The sequence below is a fragment of the Pinus tabuliformis genome, chromosome 6 (genome assembly GCF_031772625.1).
Source record: "Pinus tabuliformis cultivar Carrire ecotype Pingquan chromosome 6, CPIR1, whole genome shotgun sequence".
Taxonomy (NCBI): domain Eukaryota; kingdom Viridiplantae; phylum Streptophyta; class Pinopsida; order Pinales; family Pinaceae; genus Pinus; species Pinus tabuliformis.
Window position 1 is genome coordinate 2068846578 of NC_142292.1, and position 27640 is coordinate 2068874217.

General features: G+C 43.0%; 1 protein-coding gene across 3 annotated transcripts in view; it reads right to left on the reverse strand.

Moving 5' to 3' along the window:
- Positions 1-27640, reverse strand: part of LOC149267521 (uncharacterized) — a 473448-nt gene that overhangs the window by 117076 nt on the left and 328732 nt on the right. Inside the window, exon 7 of one of the 3 annotated variants that reach the window (XM_089433324.1) lies at positions 8897-9157. The exons of 1 other annotated variant lie outside the window; for it this stretch is intronic. In XM_089433324.1, the coding sequence (XP_089289450.1) occupies positions 8897-9157 (261 nt within the window). Of the gene's footprint in view, positions 1-8321; positions 9158-27640 lie in introns of those variants that run through there. One more of the 3 variants, XM_089433323.1, reaches the window with a different exon arrangement.

Here is a 27640-nt window from a genome sequence, read left to right on the forward strand (position 1 = left end):
AGTTTTGGTGTTTGGAATCGATTTGCGAAGAGTCTCACCAGTGTTCAAATCTCTGGAGGTACCCATATGCCTGTTGTGTAGGAAAATACAAGCAATAAGAAAGCAAGTCCCATCACCAACTTCGACCTTTGGAGTTTTGGTGTTTGGAATCAATTTGCAAAGAGTCCCACCCGTGTCCAAGCCTCTGGAGGCGTCACCCATATGCCCGTAGTGTAGGAAGATACAAGCAATAAAAAAGCAAGTCCCATCACCAACTCCGACCTCTAGAGTTTTGGTGTTTGGAATCAATTTGCAAAGAGTCCCACCTGTGTTCAAATCTCTGGAGGCATCACCCATATGCCTGTAGTGTAGGGAGATACAAGCAATAAAAAAACAAGTCCCATCACCAACTCCAGCCTCTGAGCTTTAGTGTTTGGAATTGATTTGCAAAGAGTCCTACCCGTGTTCAAATCTCTGGAGGCGTCACCCATACACCCATAGTGTAGGAAGATACAAGCAATAAAAAAGCAAGTCACATCACCAACTCCGGCCTCTGGAGTTTTGGTGTTTGGAATCGATTTGCAAAGAGCCCCACTTGTGTTCAAATCTCTAGAGGCGTCACCCATATGCCCATAGTGTAGGAAGATACAAGCAATAAAGAATCAAGTCCCATCACCGACTCCGACCTAGGGAGTTTTGGTATTTGGAATCGATTTGCAAAGAATCCCACTCATGTTCAAATCTCTAGAGGCGTCACCCATACGCCCGTAGTGTAGAAAGATACACGCAATAAAAAAGCAAGTCCCATCACCAAATCTGGCCTCTGGAGTTTTGGTGTTTGGAATCGATTTGCAAAGAGTCCCACCTGTGTTCAAATCTCTGGAGGCGTCACCCATACGCTTGTAGTGTAGGAAGATACAAGCAATAAAAAAGCAATTCCCATCACCAACTCCGGCCTCTCTAGTTTTGGTGTTTGGAATCGATAAAATCAAGAGTGATTTCAATAATTATAACTATTCCCATGGCAAAGTCGTTACATCTCAAAGTTGTTATAACTTATAACAATCACAGCTCTATATGTCAGAAGCATTACAACATGCAACCGCAAACATGGCAGACTGCTCATTCAAAAAGGTACATAATGTAAGTAGGTCTTTATATAATTATTGAATGGGACTCTCGAGGAATTCCGAGCAAAAATAAGCCTTCCAGATAACAACTAGAAGCTAGTATAGAACTGAAAGAATATGGAGTGTTTTTTATTTTTGTTTTTTGGGAAACTGTTTCAAACAACATGCTCTAAGGTATGGGCCTAGAGTATGCCCTAAAATTGTTTTTGCTTGGCTAAGAGCTCGTTTTCTTTGGACGTAAGGAAACAAGTTAACGACCCAAGACTCAAAGGCATCTGGCAAGAGTGAAAGCATGTCCCCTTACAGACCACTAGCAGGTTATTCCAGGGGGCATGATTTTCCTTGAATAATGGTGATGAGTTAGCCTGCATTCGCAGATAGCAACGAGAGATGGTTGTCCTTATTGCTAGTTTGACAACTGAGTTATGATAGGTTTTCCCACACAAGTTAAAGCATACCCTAAGGTAAAGAACTACACCGCATCATACGGATTTCCTTTGGCTTAAGTATCAACATGCCCCGACGTCAGGAGTACACCATATAACATGAACTTACTTTAGCCAAGTGTCAACCTGAGTTGTATTATTACAGAATGCAACAGAATTTAAACTTGATTCACACCAAGAAGGTTATGGAGATAAACTTGATTGTATGATGTTTTGTTGGTTGGATATCTAGGTCCCTTGGACCTTTTTGGTCTCATGGATGTCATTAAAATTCTTCAATTAAAAAAAAAAAAAAACGCAAAAATCGGGTCCACGGGGAGTAAACTCACACACAAAGATTTCGGTGGAAGGAAAGCCCTGTGATGTTTTTAAACCAGAATGTACACATAAATTCAAAACACACACATTCTAACAATAGACAACTCCAAATGCATGTATTTAAAGTTTAAATAGTTAGAAATAATGGAGAAATGGTTATGTGGTTGTAACGTACCTTCTTAGTTTAGGAGTTGTTCCTAGAATTTAGGAGGTTGTTTTCAGCTACCTATTTTCCAGTCATGTATTTAATATGTAATATTCATTCATGTAATGTAGAGTGAACGAGAGAGAGAGAGTCTCCTCCTTGTTTGAGTGCAGTCTCCAGGTGATGTACACACCTGTGAGCTGCAACTCCTTCTGTTAATTCAAAGTTTGATTATTTTTATCTTGGTATCAGAGCTTAGGGTAGAGGTAGCCTTAAATTTTTTTTTTTGGATGTATCATTAGTTGCACATCTGTAGTGGTAGGAGTACATGTAAAGGTATCTGTGTGATCAGGTGGAACTGCAGTAACACCTGGAGCGAAAAGGCGTCAGATGACTGATCATCTCTGAGCCGAAGGAAGGGTTGGAGCGATTTTTTTTTTGGAAGGTGCAGCAATTAGCGCGAGTTTTTAAAGAACAGTCGCGCCCATTAGCGCGGGTTTGAGGCTGATAAGCGCGCCAGAGAAATCAACGACCAAATTGGCGCGGATCCGTGGCTGTTAAGCGCGCCAATTTTCCTGCACATCATAAATTTTTATTTTCCGCAATTAGCGCGGATTCGGCGCTGTTCAGAGCGCCAGCCCTTTCTCTCTGCAAATCTGCAATCTTTGTTGCAGATCGGAGTTGCCCGGTGGAGGCACGTGAAGGTTTCTGCTCGGTGGCAGCAGATTTGATTTGCCCGGTGGTGGCGAATTGAGGATCCTTGATCAGCTCGGAGGTAGCAGATCGGATCTGCCCAGTGGTGGCGAGTTGAGGTTCTGTGATCCGCTCGGTGGTAGCAGATCGGACCTGCCCGGTGGTGGCGAATCAGAGCTCTGTGATCTGTTCGGTGGAAGCAGATCGATTTTTGCCCGGTGGTGGCGCAGTGCAGCTCCTCGGTCTGTCTGGTAGAAGCAGATCGTTTTGCCCGGTGGTGGCGTGTTGGAGCTTGTTTGTTGATCTGTTCGGTGGTAGCAGATCGGTTTTGCCCGGTGGTGGCATAGTGAAGTCCCTGATCTGCTTGGTGGCAGCAGATCGGACTTGCCCGGTGGTGGCACAGTGAAGTTCCTGATCTGTTCATTGGTAGCAGATCGGACTTGCCCGGTGGTGGCCGATTAGAGTGTTCAGTTGCGCGAAAATGAACAACAGTTTGGAATCATACCTCCACGAGTCTGGCAAGCTCGATGGAACGAACTTTTCCAACTGGAAGTTCAAAATGCAAACCTTGCTGGAGAGTGCGAACGCATGGTCGATCGTCTTGGGAAATGAACAGAGATCCGGAAATACAACCCAAGAACAGGACTGGGATAAGAGAGAAACAAAGGCGAAAGTCATACTGAAGATGTCTGTCAAAGACAACATTATCCCCCATATCCGAGATTGCAAGTCGGCCGCGGATATTTGGAGCACAATCAAGGGTCTGTATGAGACACAGAACACAAATCGTGTTCTGGCACTCAAGGGAAAATTGTTTGCATTAAAGATGGACGAGAATGAATCTGTTGGTGGATTCATGGCCAGAGTCAAGGATCTGAAAGACAAATTGGGATCCATTGGAGAAAAGGTATCAGACTCAGATCTGGTTACACTCACACTGAACAGGATGACCGATGAATATCAGACATTCATCTCAGGGTTGTCAGCGAGGGAGAAAGCCCCCTCTTTTGATGAGCTGACAACGATTCTGCTCCAGGAGGAGGAGCGAAGACAAAATCTAAAGACTCAGAGCAATGACCTTGCTCTGATGGCAAAGAGGCGACAGCACAGAGGGAAGCAGCACCAGTACCAGCAACCGCAGCAGCAGCAGCAGAAAGGAGCCAATTCCTTTCAAAGGAGGCCATCTAGAGGTATGAATGATAACTATGTTAAGAGATGTTTTTACTGTGGAAAGCCTGGTCACCAGATTAAAGAGTGTTATAAGAGGCAAGCAGATGAAAGGAGAAGTAAACAGAAGAAACATCAGGGCTGTTTTGTTGAAGAAGAGGAGGACCACAGCTATGATCTTCGGCTATTCACAGTCGACTGTGCACTTTCAGCATCGAAAGGAGATGAGGACAATACATGGTATGTCGATTCTGGTGCATCCTCGCATATGACCGGTAAGAGAGAATGTTTTGAGTTTCTTGAAGAATTTGCATGCGGATCAAAAATTTATTTAGGTGATGACAGTGGGTATGAGATCAAAGGTTGTGGGGATATTCCTATGAAGCTACCTTGTGGCGACATCAAGCATCTCAAAAATGTTTTATATGTTCCAAGAATTAAAAAGAATTTGATCTTTGTCTCTATTCACAGTCGACTGTGCACTTTCAGCATCGAAAGGAGATGAGGACAATACATGGTATGTCGATTCTGGCGCATCCTCGCATATGACCGGTAAGAGAGAATGTTTTGAGTTTCTTGAAGAATCTGCATGTGGATCAAAAATTTATTTAGGTGATGACAGTGGGTATGAGATCAAAGGTTGTGGGGATATTCCTGTGAAGCTACCTTGTGGCGACATCAAGCATCTCAAAAATGTTTTATATGTTCCAGGAATTAAAAAGAATTTGATCTCTGTCTCTATGATAACAGACCAGGACATGCAGGTGCAATTCTTCAAGAATGGATGTGTCATTCAGGATAGCCAATTGGAGACAGTTGCAACAGGAGTACGCGTGGGGAATTTGTACAGACTGGATGCAAGGAGCATGCCACGACAAGCGATGGTTGCAGCAACATCAACAGTTGAAAATCTCTGGCATCAGAGATTTGGACATCTCAATCTACAAGATCTCATCTTACTTAAAAAGAAAGGTATGGTCGATGGACTTCCTGCTTTACATAATATCAAACTGGAATGTGATGGATGTGCATTAGGGAAGATGCATAGAGATGAATTTCCTGTGCATGTCAACAGAAAAGAAAGAGACATCCTAGAACTAGTACATACAGATATTTGTGGACCTATGCAGACTAGGTCTTTAGGAGGTGCATACTACTTTCTACTGTTTACAGATGATTGCACTAGGTTCTCTTGGGTGTATTTTTTAAGCAAAAAGAGTCAGGCTTTTCGGTATTTTAAAGAATTCAAATCTATGATAGAGAACCAAACAGGAAAGAAGATAAAGATTCTCCGCTCGGACCAAGGGGGGAATACAGGTTAGGTGAGTTCATGAACTTCTGCAAGCAGCATGGGATTATACAGCAATTCACAGTGCCACACACTCCACAGCAGAATGGAGTAGCAGAACGCAAGAACAGGACCCTTGTGGAGTGCGCGAGAAGTATGCTTCAAGGTAAGGGTATTTCTAATGGTCTTTGGGCAGAAGCCATTAATACTGCTGTTTATTTAAAGAATAGGAGTCCCACCAAATGTCTAGGCTTCAAAACCCCCTTTGAAGCATTGTTTGGACTCAAACCAGCAGTCGGTCATTTAAGAATATTTGGATCTAAAGCTTTTGCTCATATACCGAAAGCAGATAGGAAAAAGCTAGACCCCAAAGCCTTGAAATGTATATTTGTAGGATATGGCACAGAGTATAAGGCATACAAGTTATATAATCCTGTGACTCATAAAGTGTTTGCAAGCAGAGATGTCATTTTTCATGAACAGACAGAAGATGGAAAGGAAGACTCTAACAATGACAGCCACATTCCATTCCTGATAGAACTGAACAGTGAAGAAGAAGAAGAGCAGGAGCAGGAGCAGAAACAGGAAGAAGTAGCAGCAGATAGTGTAATAAGTGATGATGCAGGCCCGGACAGTGCTGAAACAGATAGAGTTGAGGTAAGTCCTTTACCTAGAAGATCAGGTAGGAAGACTAGACTACCTGCAAGATTGAAAGACTATGCTTTAATGTCCAAAATTTTAAATATTGTAGAACCCTCAAACTATGAAGAAGCAAGTAAATCAGATGAATGGAGGGCTGCAATGCATGAAGAAATGGAATCAATATATAGAAACCATACTTGGGACTTAGTTGAGTTGCCAGAAGGAAAAACCCCTATAGGTTGTAAGTGGCTGTATAAACCTAAGATAAATGCAGATGGGAGTGTAGAAAAATTCAAAGCTAGACTGGTAGCAAAGGGTTATTCACAGCAAGAAGGAATTGATTTCGATGACACCTTTGCCCCTGTAGCTAAACTTAATACAATTAGAATGCTAATCTCTTTAGCAACAAAACATAAATGGAAGCTACACCAGTTAGATGTTAAATCTGCATTTCTGAATGGAGAATTAAAGGAAGAAATATATTTGGTACAGCCTCCTGGTTTTGTGAAAAAGGGGCAGGAGCATTTAGTGTGTAAACTGCATAAGGCACTTTATGGATTGAAACAAGCACCCAGGTCATGGTATGACAAAATTGATTCATTTTTTATTCAGCATAGCTTTCATAGGAGCCTCAACGATCCAAACCTGTATACCAAGATAAATAAACAGAGGCAAATCATTTTGATTTCTTTGTATGTGGATGACATGATAATAACAAGGAATGCAAATGTCACAGGTATTTGAAATGAAAGACCTTGGTGATCTTCATTATTGCCTAGGACTGGAAGTGTGGAAAGATTCTGGTCAAACTTTTCTAACTCAAGGAAAGTATGCCAGAACCCTGTTGGAAAGATTCAGAATGGAACAGTGCAAAACAACAGCAACACCATTGCAGCAGAATCTCAAGTTAAGCAGTGACGATGGCACAAAACAGGTGGATGCCACTTTGTATAGACAGCTAGTGGGAAGTCTGATATATCTTACGACAACTAGGCCTGATCTGGCATACTCTGTTAGTGTGCTGAGCCAGTTTATGTCCAGACCACTTGACAGTCACTGGAATGCAGCAAAATGTGTGTTGAGGTACCTTAGTGGTACTTGTAATTATGGTATTTTATACACTGACATTTCTGATGTTACTTTAGCAGGTTATTCAGATTCTGATTGGGCAGGCAACCTGGATGATCGTAGATCCATCACAGGTTATGCATTTAGTATTGGATCCGGGGTTATTTCATGGAGTAGCAAAAAGCAAAGCACTGTAGCATTATCATCATGTGAAGCAGAGTACCAGGCATTGTGTGCAGCTACATGCGAAGCCATCTGGTTGAGGAGATTGCTCAGTGATGCAGGCGAAGGACAAAAAGAAGCAACCAGCATCAAAACTGACAACCAAAGCACAATAAAGCTCGCATACAATCCAGTTTTCCATAAGAATACTAAACACATAGATACTCAGTTTCACTTTGTACGAGAAAAGATACAGTCTAAGGAAATTTGTGTGGATTATTGTAATACTTGTGATAATTTAGCTGATATTTTTACTAAGCCTCTAGGGCGAGTAAAGTTTGAGTTATTTAGAGGGATGTTAGGTGTGCAAAATAACCCTTTCTCCATTAAGGGGGGGAGTTAGAAATAATGGAGAAATGGTTATGTGGTTGTAACGTACCTTCTTAGTTTAGGAGTTGTTCCTAGAATTTAGGAGGTTGTTTTCAGCTACCTATTTTCCAGTCATGTATTTAATATGTAATATTCATTCATGTAATGTAGAGTGAACGAGAGAGAGAGTCTCCTCCTTGTTTGAGTGCAGTCTCCAGGTGATGTACACACCTGTGAGCTGCAACTCCTTCTGTTAATTCAAAGTTTGATTATTTTTATCTTAAATCACCTTAAGATGTAATGAAGAATCTTAAAATTAGTTTAAATCACCCTAAGATGTAATGAAGAATCTTAGAATTAGTAGTCACGTCTTGCCAAAATTGAGATGGTATTAACAGCTGATACAGTAATTACAACTCTTGAAATAACAGGGCTGTTGAACCCAGAAAAGCTAAGCACACCCTGCAGTGCAGGGTAGCGGATATCCCAGTGTGTGGATGGGTGTTTCAAGGTGAATTATGAACTGATAATAATCTAAAAACATGAAAAACAAGCAGAGTCCACCTGCTATTTCTAAAATAATAAAAACATGAAAAACAGACACAGTCTACCTGTTATTTCCTTTAAACTAGCATAAATTCATTTTACATTATTTTAAGCAACGAGAGGTTTGCATCAAGTTTTTTCTATCCATTTGAGTGCTAAGGTTAGGGTTAAGATGAATATATGCTATTTACATGTCAAATTTGTTACTAACAGTTAGAGATCTTTATGACAAACTGGTACATGTCTTACAACACGCAACTGTGACAAAAACTTTAAACATGTCCCATGCCCATTCAATAATATTTTCATAACGTGTATAAATACTTGTATCAAAGAACCCTTAATGAGACTAATTAGGAAAAGTGGTCTCTCTATGGATTCTCCAAGAAAATGAGCAGTAAAGATTGCAGCGGGAAGCTAGCAGACGATTAAGTGAATTTCAAGAAACAAACGCAATTCCAGGAATTGCATTGCATAACACACACTTCTTCGGCCTAGGTTCCAAGTATGAGTGTATTAATTCTACCAAATCCGTTGATACTTGCACCCTGCCTCGTCCATGTTGTTGGGTGCGGCAAAACAAGAATGGAACCCTCATGGACATCTTAATACTCTGTCAACCTTCACCAATTATCTAAGGCCGTACGAGAATTGGGAGAATGGAGATACTATAATAAGTTTAAAGAGAAATTCATATTATAGCACCACTAAGCATGATATTCTATGTTGAAGCAGAATTTCAAGTTCTCATATTTTGAGTTAAGGGAACGATGGCCTTTCATTCAAGGGAACAATACTGGTTATTCTAACCTTTAATATAATATAAAGTATAAGAACTTAAAGAGAACAGTTTTCCATGGCAATAACGGAATTTAAAAACATGGTATTCACACAGCCATACATTAATGTTTTGACAGAATAATGTTACGAGGATGAAAATTACCCCCTTAGTGTAATTCTTCAGGAAATCAATTACTTCCCTCTCTTCTTTTGGTCCATGTCGAAGAAATTCATGCAGAAGCTTCTCAAAAGAAGATCCGTCATTTTCTTTCTTTTGAGCTTCAGACTCTTGGGATTTCCCCACAGATGTATGTTTTGATTTCTTTAGAGCTTGATGAGTTTCAGACTCTTGAAGTTTACTCTCAGTACCTTTCCTTTTTCTTTGTCTTTGCTCTGTTCTTGGCTTCTCTGCAACTCTGGCATCCTGAAAAATGAATTCGAACCTCGTTAGCTACAGTGCTGGCATTGGTAAGAATTATATGTAAATTAGATGGTTAATTTGTAATAATTGTTTTATTTTTTCAAAATGTTTCTTTTGCAACAGTTTTCTTTAATTGTTGGTGTCCTGACTCCTGCAGATGGATATACATCCTTACTCGAAAAATCAAACTAGGACAAGGCAACTACCAAACCAAGATTCCGCATATTTATGAAGAGAGGCAAACTATACTAGAATACCTAGCAAGACATACTATAATTAGAGGGCATCCATGGCGTAGTTTTGTTGGTTATTGTTAAATGGAAGAAATTTAAAAGATCCTCATTACAAAATCTATTAATTGAAAAACAAATCCATGGCCACAGTTCTAAAACTTTCAAGTATCCCTTCTGTTAATGGTTAAATTGGTCCACAAGCCATCCTTAAATGTTATGCAAAATGCAAAATATCAACTTGGATGGACAAAAATCGTGGACCGAAAATATTATAATACTTTAAGAATCTTTACATGTTTTACAAAATGTAAAATGTTTCCCTAACGAAGCAAAACTAGGCCAAACCATCCATTTCAATTCAAACTCTTTGAAGGTAAGGAAGAGAATATTAATATGGAATGAAATCCCAAATATGGGATATGCCATTATCATACTAGGGCTTGCAATTATTATTTACACGGCATCTTTAACAACCACAAGTTAAAGAAAGACCATATGGAAGCAGCTAGAGGTTGATGGTATGTAGGACCTTGGTCTTAGAAACAACATTATTTTATCACAAAATTCTATAGAAAGATCAATAGGGAAAGGGGCTTGTTACTGATCCAGGTGGATATTGGTGGCCACCTGTCAAGTCCACCTGGACCCCCACCATTGTCTTTCTCAGCATTTTCAGTTTCCTTAATTGTAGCACAACTTACTATTTTTAGCAGTTTTTCGGGTCCTGAACTTCCGGAGCCGTTTTGAGGCCCTAAACGACGTTTTTTGGGGAATCCAGGGGCAACACGAGTCCATGGAATGGACTGGTGTTGCCCGTTCCAACAATGATAGTGCTCGGATAGATCTTTCTAATGAGCTATTGTACGCGTCAAACGGAGATCATATGCCAAAGTTACGACCCCGGGAAGTTGATGTACCAACTTACCCCCAAACGGGGCCCACAGTTTGGCGTTTCATCTCCTAGGGTTAGGTTTTGGAATGTTAAGGTTTTTCCATTGTTTCTCAACAATAAATAGGCCTTCGAGCCTCATTGTAACACAGTTCAGAGGCATGTAGCCATCACATCTCTTCTCAGAGATAAGCTACCATCGCCCTCGCTAGTTTATTGCCATTTCTGTTTGTAAGCATATTTCAGTATTTTCCATTAATGAAATGAAGTATTATTTCCGCTGAATCTTTGTGTATATGGTTATCTCTGTAATTTGTTGCGTTCCTGTTTAAATCCGGATCAGTGGTATCAGAGCGGTCTGCTTTTTCTTTGTTTTTCTTTGCATGTCCCCAACAAGGTCGGGATATAAGGAGTTAGGGCTTAAACTGGTTGAACCTTTGCAAGACCAGCCTCGCAAATCCCGACGGCCTCCCATGGCGGACGAGAAGAAAGACGAGGGGCAGGAGATCCCATCAAAATCTTGCTCGAAGAAGCGCTCGAGCGACAACGGAACGCGATGATGGACAGCTTTGCGCAGATCCTTCAGCAGCTACCCAGAAGCGGCGCATCGGCTTCCGGCAGCTCCTCTGGAAACGCCACACCCTTTAAGGTACAAGTTAATTTTGAAATCCCCATATTCGAGGGTCAGATAGACGCCGATGCCGTAGATAAATGGTTAAATCTGCTAGAGGGTTATTTTTCTGTTCATGAATTTTCGAGTCGGAAAAGATTGTTTTTGCTCTTCTCAAAGCAGCCCCCCACGTCAAGGACTGGTGGGAAACCTACTGCGAGCAGAAGGATGAAAGTACTGGCTCACTATTTTCAGCCGCACCCACCTGGGATTCGTTCCGGGATGCCATCAAGGAGCAGTACTACCCTGTCGGAAGCTATGAGGATGAATACATAAAGTGGACCACGCTGCGGCAGGGAAGGGACCAAGACGTGCCGGAGTTCACCAATCTTTTCCATACCCTTCGCACAAAGTTGGGTATCAAGGATTCGGAGCAACATTTGATACTCAAATACCGTCGCTGCCTGCACAAGTACATCCAGGAAGAAATACAGTTCCTAAACATCCCCTCGCTCGGCGCAGCGTACCGGTATGCCGTCAAGGTCGAGCAGAAGTTTAAACAAAAGCGAGACTTTGGATCTGCGAATCCAAAGCAGGGGAAAGGTGCCCCTAAACCACAGAACAAAGGACAAAGCCAAGGCGGGACAGCCCAAGACAGGGGGTGCTACCTCTGGTATCCTGAACAACTTATTTCCCAATGTAATAATAACAGCACGGGGCCTTGATTCATACACAGCATGTCGCTTCCACAAGTATGGTTGTCCTAGTAATACATCACAAACTTCAAGGGGAGCAATGTCACACAATACCTCATCCGTGAAGGGCTTGATGTTGTATGGAAGGCGACACTGCTGGCTCACGCGAAGATCTCGCCCTTGGTGAAGCCACCCAATGGTGTATGGTTGTGGATGTGCTGTGGTCGGTAAGCCCAACCGCTTCACGACCTCTGCCGAAATGAGTTCTTTTGACTCCCGCTATCAACAATGAACTGTATCGGGGAGCCCTTTACCCACATCTGGAAGTGGAAGAGACGCTCCTCCTCCTCTGGATCTTCGGGTTCATTTTTTTGGATCTTTGCGGTAGCAACAGTGGCGCTGGGATCCGCATCAATGATCTGCTTCCCTTTTTCATACCCCTTATCGGGTTCTGACTCAGAGTCGGAACATGCATCTGATTCTGAAACCTTTAGCTCAGCCACCAGTGACTGCTTGGCCCGACACTCACTTGTGTTGTGAGTGGAGCTCTTATGGAACTCGCACCATTTTCCAGTGTCCTTTCTCGGCTTCGCAGCGTTGCTCTTTGCTTGCAGCTTCGGCTAGTTTGTGTTGGGATTTTCTCATATTTCTTGGCCCTTGAGTCAAGTCACCAAGGGCGGGGCGAAAGCAAAATTCTTTTGGTCTGAATCTCAACAGAAGGCATTCAGGGAGTTGAAGGATCGCCTCTGCATAGCACCAGTGCTCGCGTTACCAGATTTACAACAACCATTTGAGGTCGAGACAGATGCCTCTGACTATGCTATTGGGGCAGTCCTTACTCAACATGGACATCCAGTGGCATATCACAGTGAAACACTTTCAGACACAGTCCGGAAGTACCCCACTTATGATAAAGAGATGTATTCCATTGTACAGGCCTGCCGACAATGGAAGCATTACATTTTGGGGAAGGAAACGGTCATCCACACAGACCACCGACCTCTGCAGTTCATACAGACCCAAGGGAAATTGCAGAATGATCGCCATCAGAAGTGGTCGACATACCTGCAACAGTTTCACTTGAATATCAAGTATAAAAAGGGCAGCACCAATAATGTTGCAGATTGCCTCAGTCGACCACCGATCATGGCGCTAACCACCGTGCTCAACTCTTGCGGGCACGAGACTTCTGATTGGCCACTTCTCTACAAAAGCGACCCAGAATACGGCCACACATACCAGACACTCTTGGAGGGTCGGCAGGTTGCAGATTTTCACCTCCAGGATGCCCTATTATGCCACCTCGGTCACCTCTGTGTTCCTTCAAGCGAGCGTGCCAAGATGATTTGGGAAGCACACTACAGTCGGGCTGCTGGGCATTTCGGGGTCGAGAAAACAGTGGCAGTACTGCAAAACTATTTCTATTGGCCGAATCTTCGACAGGATGTTGGGAAGTACATCCGATCATGTAATGCCTGTGCCATTGCCAAACCGACCATTAAGAAGCAAGGCCTCTATACCCCGTTGCCTACCCCTAGTCGACCTTGGGAATCCATCTCCATGGATTACATGTCAGGCCTTCCTTCCACTAAGCATGGAAATGACTGTGTTTTTGTGGTCGTCGACAGGTTCTCAAAGATGGCCATTATGATGGCCTGCAAGAAGAATATCACAGCAGAAGCCACTGCTAAACTCTTCTTTGAACGAGTGTGGGTGCACTTTGGGATCCCACAGTCTATCATCTCAGATCGGGACAGTCGGTTTCTCAGCACCTTTTGGTCCAGTCTCTGGTCAATGCTGGACACCAAACTCACGAAGTCCACAGCCTTCCATCCTCAAACTGATGGCCAGACAGAGGTTGTCAATAGGATGATTGTGCACATTCTGCGCATGTATAACTCAAAGCATCCACGCACATGGGACGAGAGCCTCCCCTATGTTCAGCACAGCTACAACCGAGCTCTTCACAGCTCCACTGGCCATAGCCCTTTTCAGGTGGGTTTGGGATTCCAGCCACTATGCCCCATTGATGTGGCCATGCCACTTGCAGCTACTCACATGAATTCAGCTCATGTCCAGTCCGAAACAGATAAGGCCACCAGCTTCATTGAGCGCATCCAACATATTCGCCAGCAGGTCCATGACATTCTTGAGAAATCAAATGCCAAGTACAAGCAGCGACATGATCAACATCGGGTGGCACACAAGTTTCAGGTGGGTGACAAAGTCTGGTTGCATTTGCAAAAGGAACGCCTTACTGGAGCCTATCGGAAATTGAGACCACTCCGATATGGTCCTTACACCATCACTAAGGCTATGGGAGACAATGCATTTGAGCTCAGCATTCCCCCATTCCTTGGCCTGCACCCAGTATTTAATGTGGACCGCCTTCGGCCATACTTTCCACCATTGCTAGACACATCCGACATTGCAGAACAACTCAAACCCACAGAATTAAATCCAGATTGCATGGAACAAGCTGCAACTGATCGGATCATGGACACACAGATCAAGAACACTCGCCAACAGAATGTCCAACTTTATCGAGTTGTCAAAGCGGGCCAACTCCTTCAGCAGGGCAAGTGGCTCACCAGGGAACAAGTTCAGCAGAAGTTTCCTCATCTCATGGAGGAGCTCAACGCAATGGGGACCATTGCTTCCTAAGGGAGAGGAATGATCCATGTGGATATTGGTGGCCACTTGCCAAGTCCACCTGGACCCCCACCATTGTCTTTCTCAGCATTTTCAGTTTCCTTAATTGTAGCACAACTTACTATTTTTAGCAGTTTTTCGGGTCCTGAACTTCCGGAGCCGTTTTGAGGCCCTAAACGACGTTTTTTGGGGAATCCAGGGGCAACACAGTCCATGGAATGGACTGGTGTTGCCCGTTCTAACAATGATAGTGCTCGGATAGATCTTTCTAATGAGCTATTGTACGCGTCAAACGGAGATCATATGCCAAAGTTACGACCCCGGGAAGTTGATGTACCAACTTACCCCCAAACGGGGCCCACAGTTTGGTGTTTCATCTCCTAGGGTTAGGTTTTGGAATGTTAAGGGTTTTTCCATTGTTTCTCAACAATAAATAGGCCTTCGAGCATCATTGTAACACAGTTCAGAGGCATGTAGCCATCACATCTCTTCTCAGAGATAAGCTACCATCGCCCTAGCTAGTTTATTGCCATTTCTGTTTGTAAGCATATTTCAGTATTTTCCATTAATGAAATGAAGTATTATTTCCGCTGAATCTTTGTGTATATGGTTATCTCTGTAATTTGTTGCGTTCCTGTTTAAATCCGGATCAGTTACCTTCAAAATTTGCACAAAATATGTGTAAATCTTCCAAGTACCAACCTAAAGAAACTCTTTAAAATTCTACCCATTGTCATTTCAGTAAAACCACTCTTACTTTAGGTCATCTCTCCTCTTCCTTGTGATGAAATCACTACTCTATCTATTAGCACAGATTTGAAAATCAGATTAGTGATTTGTGTGTTTCATGATTTCCTTAAACGAAGGGTGAGAAGACAAGTAAGAACTAGTGCCTTGTCCTTCGGACAAATGAAATCAAAGCATTACTTAATGATGAAGTTTGTATTGTGAAGAAAAATTAGCAATTTCTATTAGACATGAACATCACCAATTAACTCAACCACATTCAAGAAAAAACTATATGATAACCTCATTAAGATGCTTTGTCATTTACCAACTCAAAATCAATCAGCATATGATGCAATTAAAAAGCAAAAAAGATCATTAGTCATCAAATGAAAGTGAGCAACTTTAGTCTTTATTAACAAATATTGATTACATAAGGAGGGAAATAATACCCCTCCAAAACATTCTTTTCTAGCACCTAAACAATTTGTTAAACCTCAAACCCTTTGTAGTGTGCCCAACATCCTATGCACTATTGCATCATGTATTGCTACCCATGGCCCTGCCACTGCCACTGTTGCATCCGTATGGGAGCTCCCTCTGCATTTGTATTGCTGCCCATGGCCCTGCCACTACCACTGCTACATCTGCGCTGCATCCCCTCTCATCATGCTGCATCGTGTTGCCCATAGCACTGCCACTGCTAACTGCTGCACTACAACTCAGTTACTAAGAAGTAAGTAACTAATCTCCCAACTCTGACATCTTCGCCAGGCTAAAAACACTCCCGATGCTGAAGCTCCCTCTGTTGCTGACAAGTGCTCCCTCTCTGAACTCTGCGCTATTGCAACAACTCCATGCATCTCGCATTGCTGCCTCACGCTGTCCTGGAACTCCTGCACTGTAGTGCTCTATGTCACTCCATATGCATCTGTCTCTATCGACATTCGTCATTCCTACTACTCATCTTTGGGGTTCCCGTAGCAAGGTATAATCCAAGAGTTTGGGTACCTCAAGGATCCTGCCCCTCATCACCTGTAGTTCATCTGACTACAGCTCGATGTCTCCCCACTTTCTCTCAAGTGGCGCATGAACACTCATGGCACAGTCATCTATCTCCACTTCTTTCTCCACCCTTGCTGGCGCAACCTTGGTCTCAAAAGCCTCTCCCTTGCTCTTCTTCCTCAGACGCTAGCTCGCATAGTGACCCAGTTCCCCACAGTGGAAGCATTTGACCTTGGAGAGATCCTTCTTCTTTCGTTTCTCCTGCTTTCTCGCAGGTGCTAGAGCCGCATCCTCTTCTTCCTCCTTGATTTTGACCCCCTTGTCGTTGCTTCCCATCTTGATCAACTATCTGATCTCTTCTTGACGAAGAGCCACCCACAGTTCCTCCCAATCCAGAAGGCTCGACCTACCCAGTATGCTCTGGAAAAATATCTCCCAATCCTCTAAGACTATGTTCAATGTTGTCCTCACCAATATCTCCTCATCCGACGTGGCCCCTATGAAAGTCAGCTCAGCTGGTCTCAGATCTCCTTCAATCGACCAAAGAAGATATCCATCTTCTCTCTCTTCTGCATTTGGTATGACCGCAGTTGATTTTCAAGTAACATCTTCCTCTGCACAAAAGTATGTTGGTACAATTTCGTCAGGGCCTCCCACATCGCATTTGACGTGTCCTTTTCGGCAATATGTGGTACTACATGGTCCTTGACCCTGTCAAGGATGATACAATTAGCCTTCGCCATTGCATCCTCGTACTTTTCGTTCTCAGCCGGGTCAACTGGGATCGCTATCGTTTTCAAGGCGAAGTGCTTGAGACAATGCCTGTCTAGAATGGACAAAATCATGGCTTTCCAGACTACGAAGTTTGAAGCTCCGTCCAGTCTATCCTGATCTCTTAGCCCATTCATTGCCATTTCGTTGTTTCTCCTTCGACTCTTTCGAGTCTCTCTACTTCCCTCCTAGAAGTTCTCAGTGTGACTTCCTATGAGCCTCAATTTCCATCCTAGAAACCCTCCTTCCAATGTCGAGATGCCCCACTCTGATCGTTAGTGCAGCTGCACTACTGATTCGAATTTCTTGGCTAGAAATCCTCGGCAGAAACTCCCTCTTCCTTGGTCTTGCCCTCTTAGGTATTGTTCTGACCACAGTAACCCACCAACTTTGCTCTACAACTTACCCACAGCGTCCTATGCCCCAACAATCTGAAGGTTAAAGCCTCTAGGCTCTGCGAAATCCCGACACCAGCAAAATCCGCACTTCCTGGCCACAAGGGTCAATCCTTCCTGACTGAGAAAGATGACCGGGCACTACGTAGGTCAGGTCTACTCCTCTCTGCCACTGCGTTGATCCTCCTCCAGACTCGAACTGATGACGCAGGCACTTTGCATCACCCCTTCCTTGCTGCTTTCTGTTAGGAACAACTTTTGTCACTCGGGACAGTTGTTTCTATCGTTGTTGCTATGCTCTGCTGATGCCCTCAGTTATCTTGTGATATGCGACCACGCTCTGAAACCATGTTGGAATTTCTAAGTTTAACTCGTTAGAAATTCTTCTTGTACTATCTGAATTATTTCTTCCTACTTGTTTTGTTAATTAACAAGTTATTTATCATGTAAATACTGAAAATAAATACAAGTACATTCTCAACACATACCGCTGAAGGAAACAAGAACACAAGTGACACCGTTATTTTTGGACTATTGTCCCCAGAAAAACCCAAATTAGGAAAACCCGTGCAGCTATTAGAGGGTTTTATTATTATGCAATTTTCAGAATACAACCTAGGTGCCAAAAATGGCTCACCCAACAGAGAATGCCCTCAGCAGTAGTACCTCTCAGTCGGAGACAAATATTCCAGCTAAATCATCGGATGAATGATCCCACAGCAACAGTGCAGCACTTTTGTTGCTCTGTGTCACCCAGATAGGGACTGCATCACCCTATCCAGTTCTCCAACTCCCATCTGCCCCACAAAACCTCCCAGCGTCAACCTCTAGGGTCTGCGTCAGCCTCTCTGGCCCAACGTCGACCTATCTAGCCCAGCGTCAACTTCTCGGGGCTCCCCGTCAGCCTATGGAGCCTCTATGTCTCTCACGCTGGCCCTCCTCAGGCTCTGCACACCTCCTAGCTATCTCTCGCTGCTTCTGCGTGGCCTCTAGCTGGCTTTGCGTCGACCCTCTCTTGGCTTTTGCGTTGATGCTCCCGGTACTATCTCTTCTTCTCTACTACTATATTCATTGCCCCTCAGCTGCAACTCTGATCACTCCTTCGATTTCCTCAGTAAGCCCTGCCCCAGAAAATCAAATTCTTGATCAACTCAGTGTGTCCTCCAACTGACCCTCAAGCCTTCTCTTATACTTTTCTCGTTGACAATTCAACGGTCAGGGTTAATTCCCTAATCAACGGCTAAGATTAGATCTGGCTTGATCCATGACTTTTGGACCATTCTAAATCAGTTTTATATTAATTCACATTAATATTTTATTTTTCCTAAGTTTAGACTTAGGGACTCCATTAAAATATTAATTATTTTAATATCTCCCAAACTGGTTAGATTCTGCCCAAACCATTTATGGGTCTTGGAGATCTCATGTGCTTTAGCCCCTCCACCAAATCTCATGACTAGAACACATTCGATGCTACCCCAAATCAACACCATCGGTGAAACTCCGTAAAGAGTAAGGAGCCTTAGTCGAGGTGATAATGGGCTATTGCTCCCTTGTTGCCCTTAACCTGGTAGTAGCCATTCAAAGATTTCCTTTTAGCACCCCTGTTAGTTTGAGCAGTAATAGAGCCTTCTGCCCCACTCACTGGAGGACACTTGCCACTCAGAGAGATGGGTATCTCAGTCGTTGAAGAAAATCATGTCCTAGATCTCTATTGAGCTTTAGATTTGATCATGGCTCAACTAGAATTGTTTAAGCAATATGCAAGTAATTAGCTCAAGAATCGACCAAATCGATCTCGATGACTATAGAACAAGATATAGTGTCAATGTAATATTTCTAGTGGAAAATTTACAGTGATAACAAACACATGCAAAGCATTCAACACAAAAATTTTACACCAAACATTAGGAAAATGGAAACGCTCCAAAATATGCCAAAAGGGCTAATTTTGTTATATATATCTGTGGGAGTACAATATGAATTAGAAAGTGTGCACCTGGGCTTGCTTAAAGAAAGCTACAAGCCCCAAGTGGATGAACAATAGTTGCCCAAATGCTGCAAAAACTCCCCCAACGAATATCTGCGCTGGCCCTTGTAATTATGCACTGTTGCCTATGTTGAGACCCCAATTTGACCCCTCAAATTTTCCCAGAAAATTCTTCTAAATTATTTTGGGATCCTTGTCAAAAACACAGAAAGGGTTTTGCTCTAGTTTTGACACTCTAAAATTGACCCCAAAATGCTTGGTCCTCACCCACAGGCAGAAAATGAAATCTATAGCGGATGTTGTGCTTCCTGCTCCACAAAAGGCTGGAAAATTCCCCACAAATCTCCTCCAATCCAACTCCAAACAATCCCATCTCCCAAAACCCCTTCACAAGCCACCCCGCAATTGGCCCTAACAAAAGACTGCACAGTCTTGGGTAAGAAGACACAGGGCCAACTCCAGAAATTTGAACTGATGTTGGGTAATGCCTTCGGCCCCTGCAAACCCTTCACATTTGCCTGAAGATTAGTCAAGAAATGCTCTAGCAACAATGCAACCCCTAACTCTAGCTCCACACTCCACCAACACTGTGTGGCCCCCTGTTCTGCATCCCAGGGAAGCCAGAAATCGTGATGCCTATGTGGTCTTCCTTCCCAACTCCAAAAGACTAGTAAGATGGCCTTCCTAGGGTGGCACTCGAAGTCCAACAAAGAGAGGTTGAGCTTCCTCCTTGGGAAACTTTTGTGCTCGAGAGCACTATCTGACTCAGCGAAACAGCTAGAGCAACAATCGATTATCAAATGATCAAAAGTCCAAAATGATGTTGCCTTCCTATTATTTATACCTATTGATCCCTCTCTACATGTGGGCCCCTCCATCAACAATTTCAAGTCCCCTCCTGAGAAATTTGAATTCCTTCACAAAGAAATGCATATTTTGTGGGATGTGACCCCCACATTCCACTAAGGAAAGGATTTCAACCCCCTTTTCCTAAGTGTCTCTCCCAAAATTTACTTCAAGCCCCAAAATTGACAAAATTGGAAAAATTGTGATTTTTCCTTAGCAAAATATTTAGGAAGGGACATTACAGTCAGATACTGTGAATAATCCTCTAGCAATAGCTTCCACAAAATCTACATTCTCCACTACTACAGAGAGGAACATTGAGCATTTGTTGAACACAGTCAAAGTGCTAGAGACTGATTCTCAATGGGAAGACGAGAGACTTCGTATTTGTCGCCCTCAAGATCCCATGATGATGATTTATGGGCAACATTGGAGGAGAACAATGTACTAGAAGACATCATGAAGAGACTGTACAAGGAAATATCACACTGTAGAAGACAATTTTTATGTTTATGGCTGTTCAAAATGAACTCAAAACAAAAGGCAAGTTGTTGAAAGAAGCTTCAACAACCATAGACATAATGATTGGATGGAACATTGATCTGAAAATGGGGCACTTAGGCTTCTTATCTAAGTTACAAGAACCTCTCCCACTTCCAAAGCTTGAAATATTCCCAAGTATGATTGATTAACCAATGCGGAATTAAAAATGCTTGAAAACAATGGTGTATGTTTGTATTGATTTTTAACTGTTCATGTGTTGTAAATTAATGTGCTGAAATTGATATATAAATGCATATAACAATAAATAAAACAATAGAGACAATGCAGCAGTAAAACACACACAAAAACAGCGATTTAATTTGGAGTTCACCCATAACTCTTGGGCTACATCTCCGTGAGCTCTAGTCAACTCAACTAGGCTCTCTGGGATTATGGTATAAGTCTTTTTTACAAGCTCTTGGCTTAACTCCTGTTGTTTTACACAAAAACAGCGGGTTCAGAAACCATGTTATTCCCTGGCTCTTGAAGCTCTGGCTCTTGGCTCTGGCTTTTGGCTCTTGGTTATGGCTCTTTGGCTCTGACTCTGGCTCTTCGACTCTGGCTCTGTCTTCTTTCTTCCCTCTATCAATTTACAGCTCTCTAGGCTTTTCACTTGAACTCCAAGTGACTCCCTTGGCTGCGTTTTTGATTCTGAGCTGCCTCCTTTACCTCAGCTTCTTGCTTTGGCTTCACTTTCAACAACAAAACCCCAACAACAACCTCAACAACCAACAGTCCTCCTGTCTCTGTCGTTCTGTGGCTTTTAAGCCAAATCGACACTGTTGGTTCATTTTCCCTTTCGAGCTCCCTGTCTTCCTGTTTTGGTCTGCTCAAATCCCTTCTCTGAGCATTAGCAATCATGGCTAAACGCCCTCGGGGATGGATGCCACCTATTCTGTAACGGAAGGGTGCATCGGGCTTGTGAAATCCCTGAAATGGCCGCCTTCTGTTAACACAGAGAAATGCACTAACACGAGAAAAATCTACAGAGAACATTATTTCCCAGACTTCAAATGTCCTTAAATCCAGTCTATACTCCTATCGGGTTCGCCCACAAGTCGTTGTCGCAAGTCGCAAATGGCCTGTCCCTTTATATTTTATAAATACATTACAATATCGCAAAATCCCATAGCAATGGCTTTATATTGGATTTGAAATGTTTATGGAATATCGTTTTAAAGTGCTATCGGGTCCGACGATCGGATCGCATATATATATTTAACATATGTCCGCTCCTTTGTAATGCACCGATGCGATATTGTGATGTGACTTGTCTCAATCGCATATTGCATCAGCCCGAGGTCTTGCCATAGAGTATGGTCTATGCCAACGCCGATTGCGACCCGCTGATATCGCAATCGCAATATCGCATCGGCCCAGTCCCATCGCATGTCATGCCTCCAATTGCCTCCGCCTATCACCGCCGATTGTGATTGCCGATCGGATCTAGACCTTTGATTGGCCAAATCCGACAGCTCCTGTTTATTGTTGACTTAAGCCTCCGATAGGCCTTATTTCTTCAGAGTTTTGTCTCTTTCCCAAGGAACAAAAGGGAACTTTTTTTTATAATAACTTCTTCATCTGAAGTCCGTTTTTGCCCATTCAAGTTGTGTTAGATTCAGAATGAGGCGATCTCTGCAATGGGGCTAGTTCCAAGAACTTCCTTGGACTTTCATTTTTCCCTAGTGAGGAACACTTAGACTTAGGAGTCTTATCCAAAATCCATTTTGGATCACGCCTTCCCACTAAAAGAACTTTTGGTCTCCAAAAGACTGACATACTGATCTGAACAGTAAATGAGAGTGACTCACCCTCTTCTTTCAGCCTCCCTCTACACTTGCCTTGCATAGTATCTCTGAACCAAAGTTTCTGACCACTTCCCTTTTTGGATAGGCTGGTCTTCCTGGGACGAACTGTCTTCCTTCTTGCCATTCTGCAAAACTTCTGTTGAACTGGTCATAGAAGGTGGTTTGAACTTCTTTGCCTTGATCATTGATCCAAGGTGGCTCAAACAAATGTGAAGTACACTTGCTCCACAACTTTCATTTGTACCTATTTGAAAAGCCATCAACAACAACTGTTAACAACAATAGAAACATAGACAACAACTGGATGGCCTAAACTCCTGCTTCAACAAAAGAAACAAATTTCACATCTTGTGAATACCTCCATGTCTTACATCTGCATACAAATGATGGACTAGGTAACAAGCCCACAAAACATGCCTTTAAACAAATGACCCTTCAAGTCAAGCATGTAGAAAAAGACCATTAGGACTCTTTTTCAAAAGATGAAACACTCCATCATTATCTCCATTTGGAGACCAAGTTAACTTCTCCCAAGTCAACATGTGTTAAAATTGGAAACTAGGGCCAAACTCCATGTGGGTCATATTATTTATGGCAGCTGATGTTTTTATTGAATCCTTCTCATTGAGAGGTGTAGGATTGATCTAAAAATCATCCGATTCCGATAAGCATTTATGAAGTTATGAATTTATTTATGTTATGGACAAATTGTTAAGTCAGCTAGCAACTTATGTAGGCTCAGAAGCCCAACAGTCATGTCTATTCAACCTCTACGTTTTAGTATAAATAGAAGAGGACTTCAAGTCATTTCTACACACACTTGGATCTCTTCTTCTCTCTACTTGTCTTTGGGTTTTAGTAGGAGGAGAGATCCTAAGGAAAAGCCGGAAAAATCGGAAAAGCCAGAACTGCCGGAAAAGCCGGAACTGCCGAAAAAGCTGGAAAATCTGAAACTACCGAAAAAGCCAGAATTGCCAAAAAAATCGGAAAAGCCAGAACTGTCGGAAAAGCCGGAAACGCTGGAAAAGCTAGAAATACCGGAAAAGCCAGAAAAGCTGAAACTGCCAGAAAAGCCAAAAAAGCCGAAAAAGCCGAACAAGCCGAAAAAGCCGGAAAAGCCGGAACTGCCAGAAAAGCCAGAATAGCCGAAACTACCAGGAATTGCCGAAACAGCCAGAGCATCTATCTCTGAAGGAAGGTAGTATGATGTATGAGATCATGGGCAGCATAATAAGCAGCGTGATGATATGAGCATGGGTAGCATAATGATGCATGATGATATGAGCATGGGCAGCATAATGATGAATGAGATCATGAGCATGGGCAGCTTGATGATGAATAAGACCATGGAAGATGCAGCATGATGAGCAGCATGAAGATGAGAGCAGCTCAGTCATCAAGGTTCAACACATGTGACAGTACAGCAAGGTGTCACACAGTAATGTGCAGCAAATAGACGAGATGCAGCACTATGATAGGTGAACGAGTCACCTTAGAGAATCAGTTGAAGCAATATGTCTTCAACTGATCTCATGCCGATATCAAAAGTCAAAGTGATTGACTTCTATTGTAAATGTAATATCTCTCTCACTTTCTCTGTTGAACTTTGAAGAACATAAAAGAAGAATTTATCAAGGGTTTCCCCACATTGTGGGGTTTGTCCCTGGCTAGCTCCACATCTTGTGTCCTCGTCTTCTGCAATTTATATTTATGTTCTATCTGTAGTTTACTTTATGCTGATGTAATTGCTAATGTGGAAAAGAAATTGAAATAAATTGCTCTAGCATAGAACATACAAAAAATTAACATGGTATTGGAGCTGAGATGAAAACAATGCCCAAGCAAGAGTGAAAGAGCAATCACCAAAGACAATAGGAACAAGACAAAAGGATCAATGAGTTCCACATCTCTCTTCTAAATTTGCTAAGGGTGAAGTGGAAGCAGAGAATATTATTAGAATGGCACAGTGGAAGATCACTTCATTGGGAAGTTCAAATCTAAGGGTGGAAGGAAAGGCAGATGCGTTGGTTGCAATAAGTTCGGCCATCGTGAAAAGAGCAGTGATGAAGATAACAATCATTCCAGGGACACGCTTTTTTCTTCATGGTGATGATGATGCAAATAATAATGTGGCCTTCCGTAAGTGTTTTCATACTGCTGAAAGGAGCGATGGAGGCATTTCAGACTAGGGTTTCAGAAGATTGCGCCGCCGCGGCCCCTGGAGCCCTGCTCTGCTCTGGAGCAGCTAGAAGCCGGACTGTTGGAAAGTACCTCTGGTCCTGGGCCGGTTTCTACGATGGGAAAGATCTCAAGGATCCAAACAACAGCAAAAAGAGATCGGTGGTTTACGCACAACGCTGGGAGCAGGACGTTTATTTCAGGGCGGCACCAGTTTATCAAACGGAGGCTTTTCCCCTAAATCAATCGATCATTACCTTGACTTGCTTGGATGCGCCCCTCTTCGCGATTGCATGGCACAGGTCTGGCAAATCTGTCAATGGGAAACAGAGACGTATGGTTCCCATGTACCATTTCGATAAGAAGCGGATCCGTTTTGCCGATATAGGGCCGTTTTTAACTGATATGATTGAAGATCTAGTAGGGCTTGGGAGTATGAACACGGATCCTCGATGGTATAAGCTTCCTCTGCTTTTTGCTGCGCAGATCTGGGATCTTATCTTTCCGCCGCATTGTTTTGACAGAGGTATCATAGATTACATCAAGCAAATGAGAGATAATCCCGATATGGGGACTGGCTCATCAGATCGGGTCAACCAGTACAGATCTGGGGTGGATCTATCAGATCTGGCCAGATCCAGGCAGATAGATCCGGAACACAAAGCAGACACAGCGGATCTGAAGCAATTTGTTATCAGATCAAAAGAAAAATCAGGGCCATATCTGGAAGTTTGCCTACAACCAGAGCAGGTAAAAACTTTTTGTTTTCAGATTCTGATTAAACCCCCACAGGGGAAAGCTCGTCTAGTATGGGTCCATGCAGGAAGCACTTCTCTGCAGTTGAAACAACAAATCTGGGCAGAAATGGGATATCTCGTGCAGATCCAACACCTGGTCAGTGGTAGGCGGTCACTCCAGGACTGTAGATCGATGGAAAGCTATGAGATTGGGCCAGGATCCATTATTACTTTAAACTTCAGATTGAGAGGAGGGGCTCCACCTCAAGGACAGCAAAACAGAGACAAAGGGAAAAAAACTGCATCCTACAAAAACATTCTACAGGGCAGCAGAGACGCAGGGCCATCTACAGATCCGAGCAGAAACGTACCCAGGCCATACATTGTAGATCAGGCAGAACAAACCCCAGCTTTAAATCTAGATTCTACAGGGCTTGACGATTTCGTCAAATCCTATGAAACACAGGCTCTAATCTGCCAATTTAACAGCTATTGGCCCAAACCCTTGGATCTATTCCATTGGATATTTACCAGATGGACCATGGAATGTGAGATTCACCTATGTTCTAAGGGGTTTTTAATCGTAAAATTTACATCCCAGGAAGTCAGAGATACAGTCATCAGTACAGGGCCATGGTTCTGGGGAACTTCGGGGCTGTTTATGACCCCATGGTTCCCAGATTTTGATCCAAACAAAATGACTGTAACCAAAATGCCAGTCTGGGTTAGACTATACAATCTTCCTTTGCACTTCTGGAACGATCGAGTCTTGGAAGGCATTGGAAACAGTATAGGGAAGTACATTAAAACAGATCTGGAAAGGATTGATGACAGGATCTATACTTTCGCACGTATTTGTGTGGAAGTAGATCTAAGTAAAGGGCTGCCGGACAGTATAAGGCTGATCTACAAACAACAAAATTGGCAGCAAGTACTAGATTATGAAAACACCGCCTTCAGATGCAAGCTATGTAGGCAGACATGACACCTGCAAAGCACATGCCCAGAAGCAAAGAAAACCAACAAGAAGCAGAAAGGGAAGCAGAAGAAAGGATGGCAATTCTCACCTCCAGATTCTGAGGAAGAAGAGTCAGAAGCAGAGGAGGAAGTGACCCCTGCAGAGAAGACTGAGATACCACAAGAAATGGAGAATCAGAAGGGAACCAGTCCGCATGACAAGACAGAGATGACAAGGGTGGATCCAAGCATGGGAGGCATCAAACGTCATCACCACTCTGATACCTCAGACTCAGACAAAGAAACCAACCCACAGAATGCAGAAACACAGATAGTCATAGCTACGATCGAACCCTCTCAAGGAGAGTGGCGAAAGGTCGAAAAGAAAAAGGGGAGAAAAACTTGAGGCACGAATCTCACTTGCAGCCGGAATTTTTGTTCTGTTTCTTTTTTCTCTCTCTTCTCTTTTCCTCTTTTTTCTTTTGCACGTTAGCCTCCTAACGTTGCGGGGGGTGCGAAAGCACTCGAGCCTTAGTGGCATATGCTAATGTAACTTTCATTATTTTTTTAATAAATGTTACTGCTTTTTCCTTTGGAAAAAAAAATCATTCCAGGGACACCTTCAATGATCAGAAGAATGATAAGTAATGCAGGTCATCAGGGAAATGGTCGACTTTTCAAAGAAAGCAAGGAACCCTAGAATCTCTTTTATGTACCTAATCTCAAGAAGAACCTGGTGTCCATCTCGGAAATGGAAGTTTAAGGTTTTAGGGTGGCACTCATCGATAGAAAGTTACGTGTTTGAAAATAGATTTTTCAAAGATGTTTTAGAGTTCAAGGTTGTATCAAGTCCACTGGGGACCATGTCCATTGACTCAACACCTGAGGTTTGTGAATCAGATGGTGATCGGGATGCCTGAATTCAAAAAGAGCATGAAGGTACATGTCTGAGATGTACCGAAGGAAAATCTTACAAGGGGACCATTCCCCTCATGTAGCAAGTCCATAGGTTTGGAACAACCCATGGAGTTTGAGATTCATGAACGGGAATCTCATGTATACAGGTGGAAGAAAGCCCTCTATGGCTTGAAGCAAAACACCCTGCGCGTAGTATGAGAGGATTGATAGCTGTTTGATGAAGCTGGGATTCACTAGGAGTGAAACCGATCCAAACCATTACCCGAAGGTTGTGGATGATACACCTCTCATACTGGCACCTCATAAGGACAACCTATTTCTGACAGGTGCAGACCCTCTCATTTGCAGAAGTAAGAGGGAGTTGGATTCCAAATGTGGAATGATAAACTGCAAGCCTGTGACTACCTCAAGGATATTAACTTTCAGAAGTTATATGGCAGAGATGTCAAACCAGATTTTCGAAATGCCTCTGACTTTTATAAACTCAATCGCGTTGATGTTCTTGGAGAACTCCGGACATATGTTTTGCATTT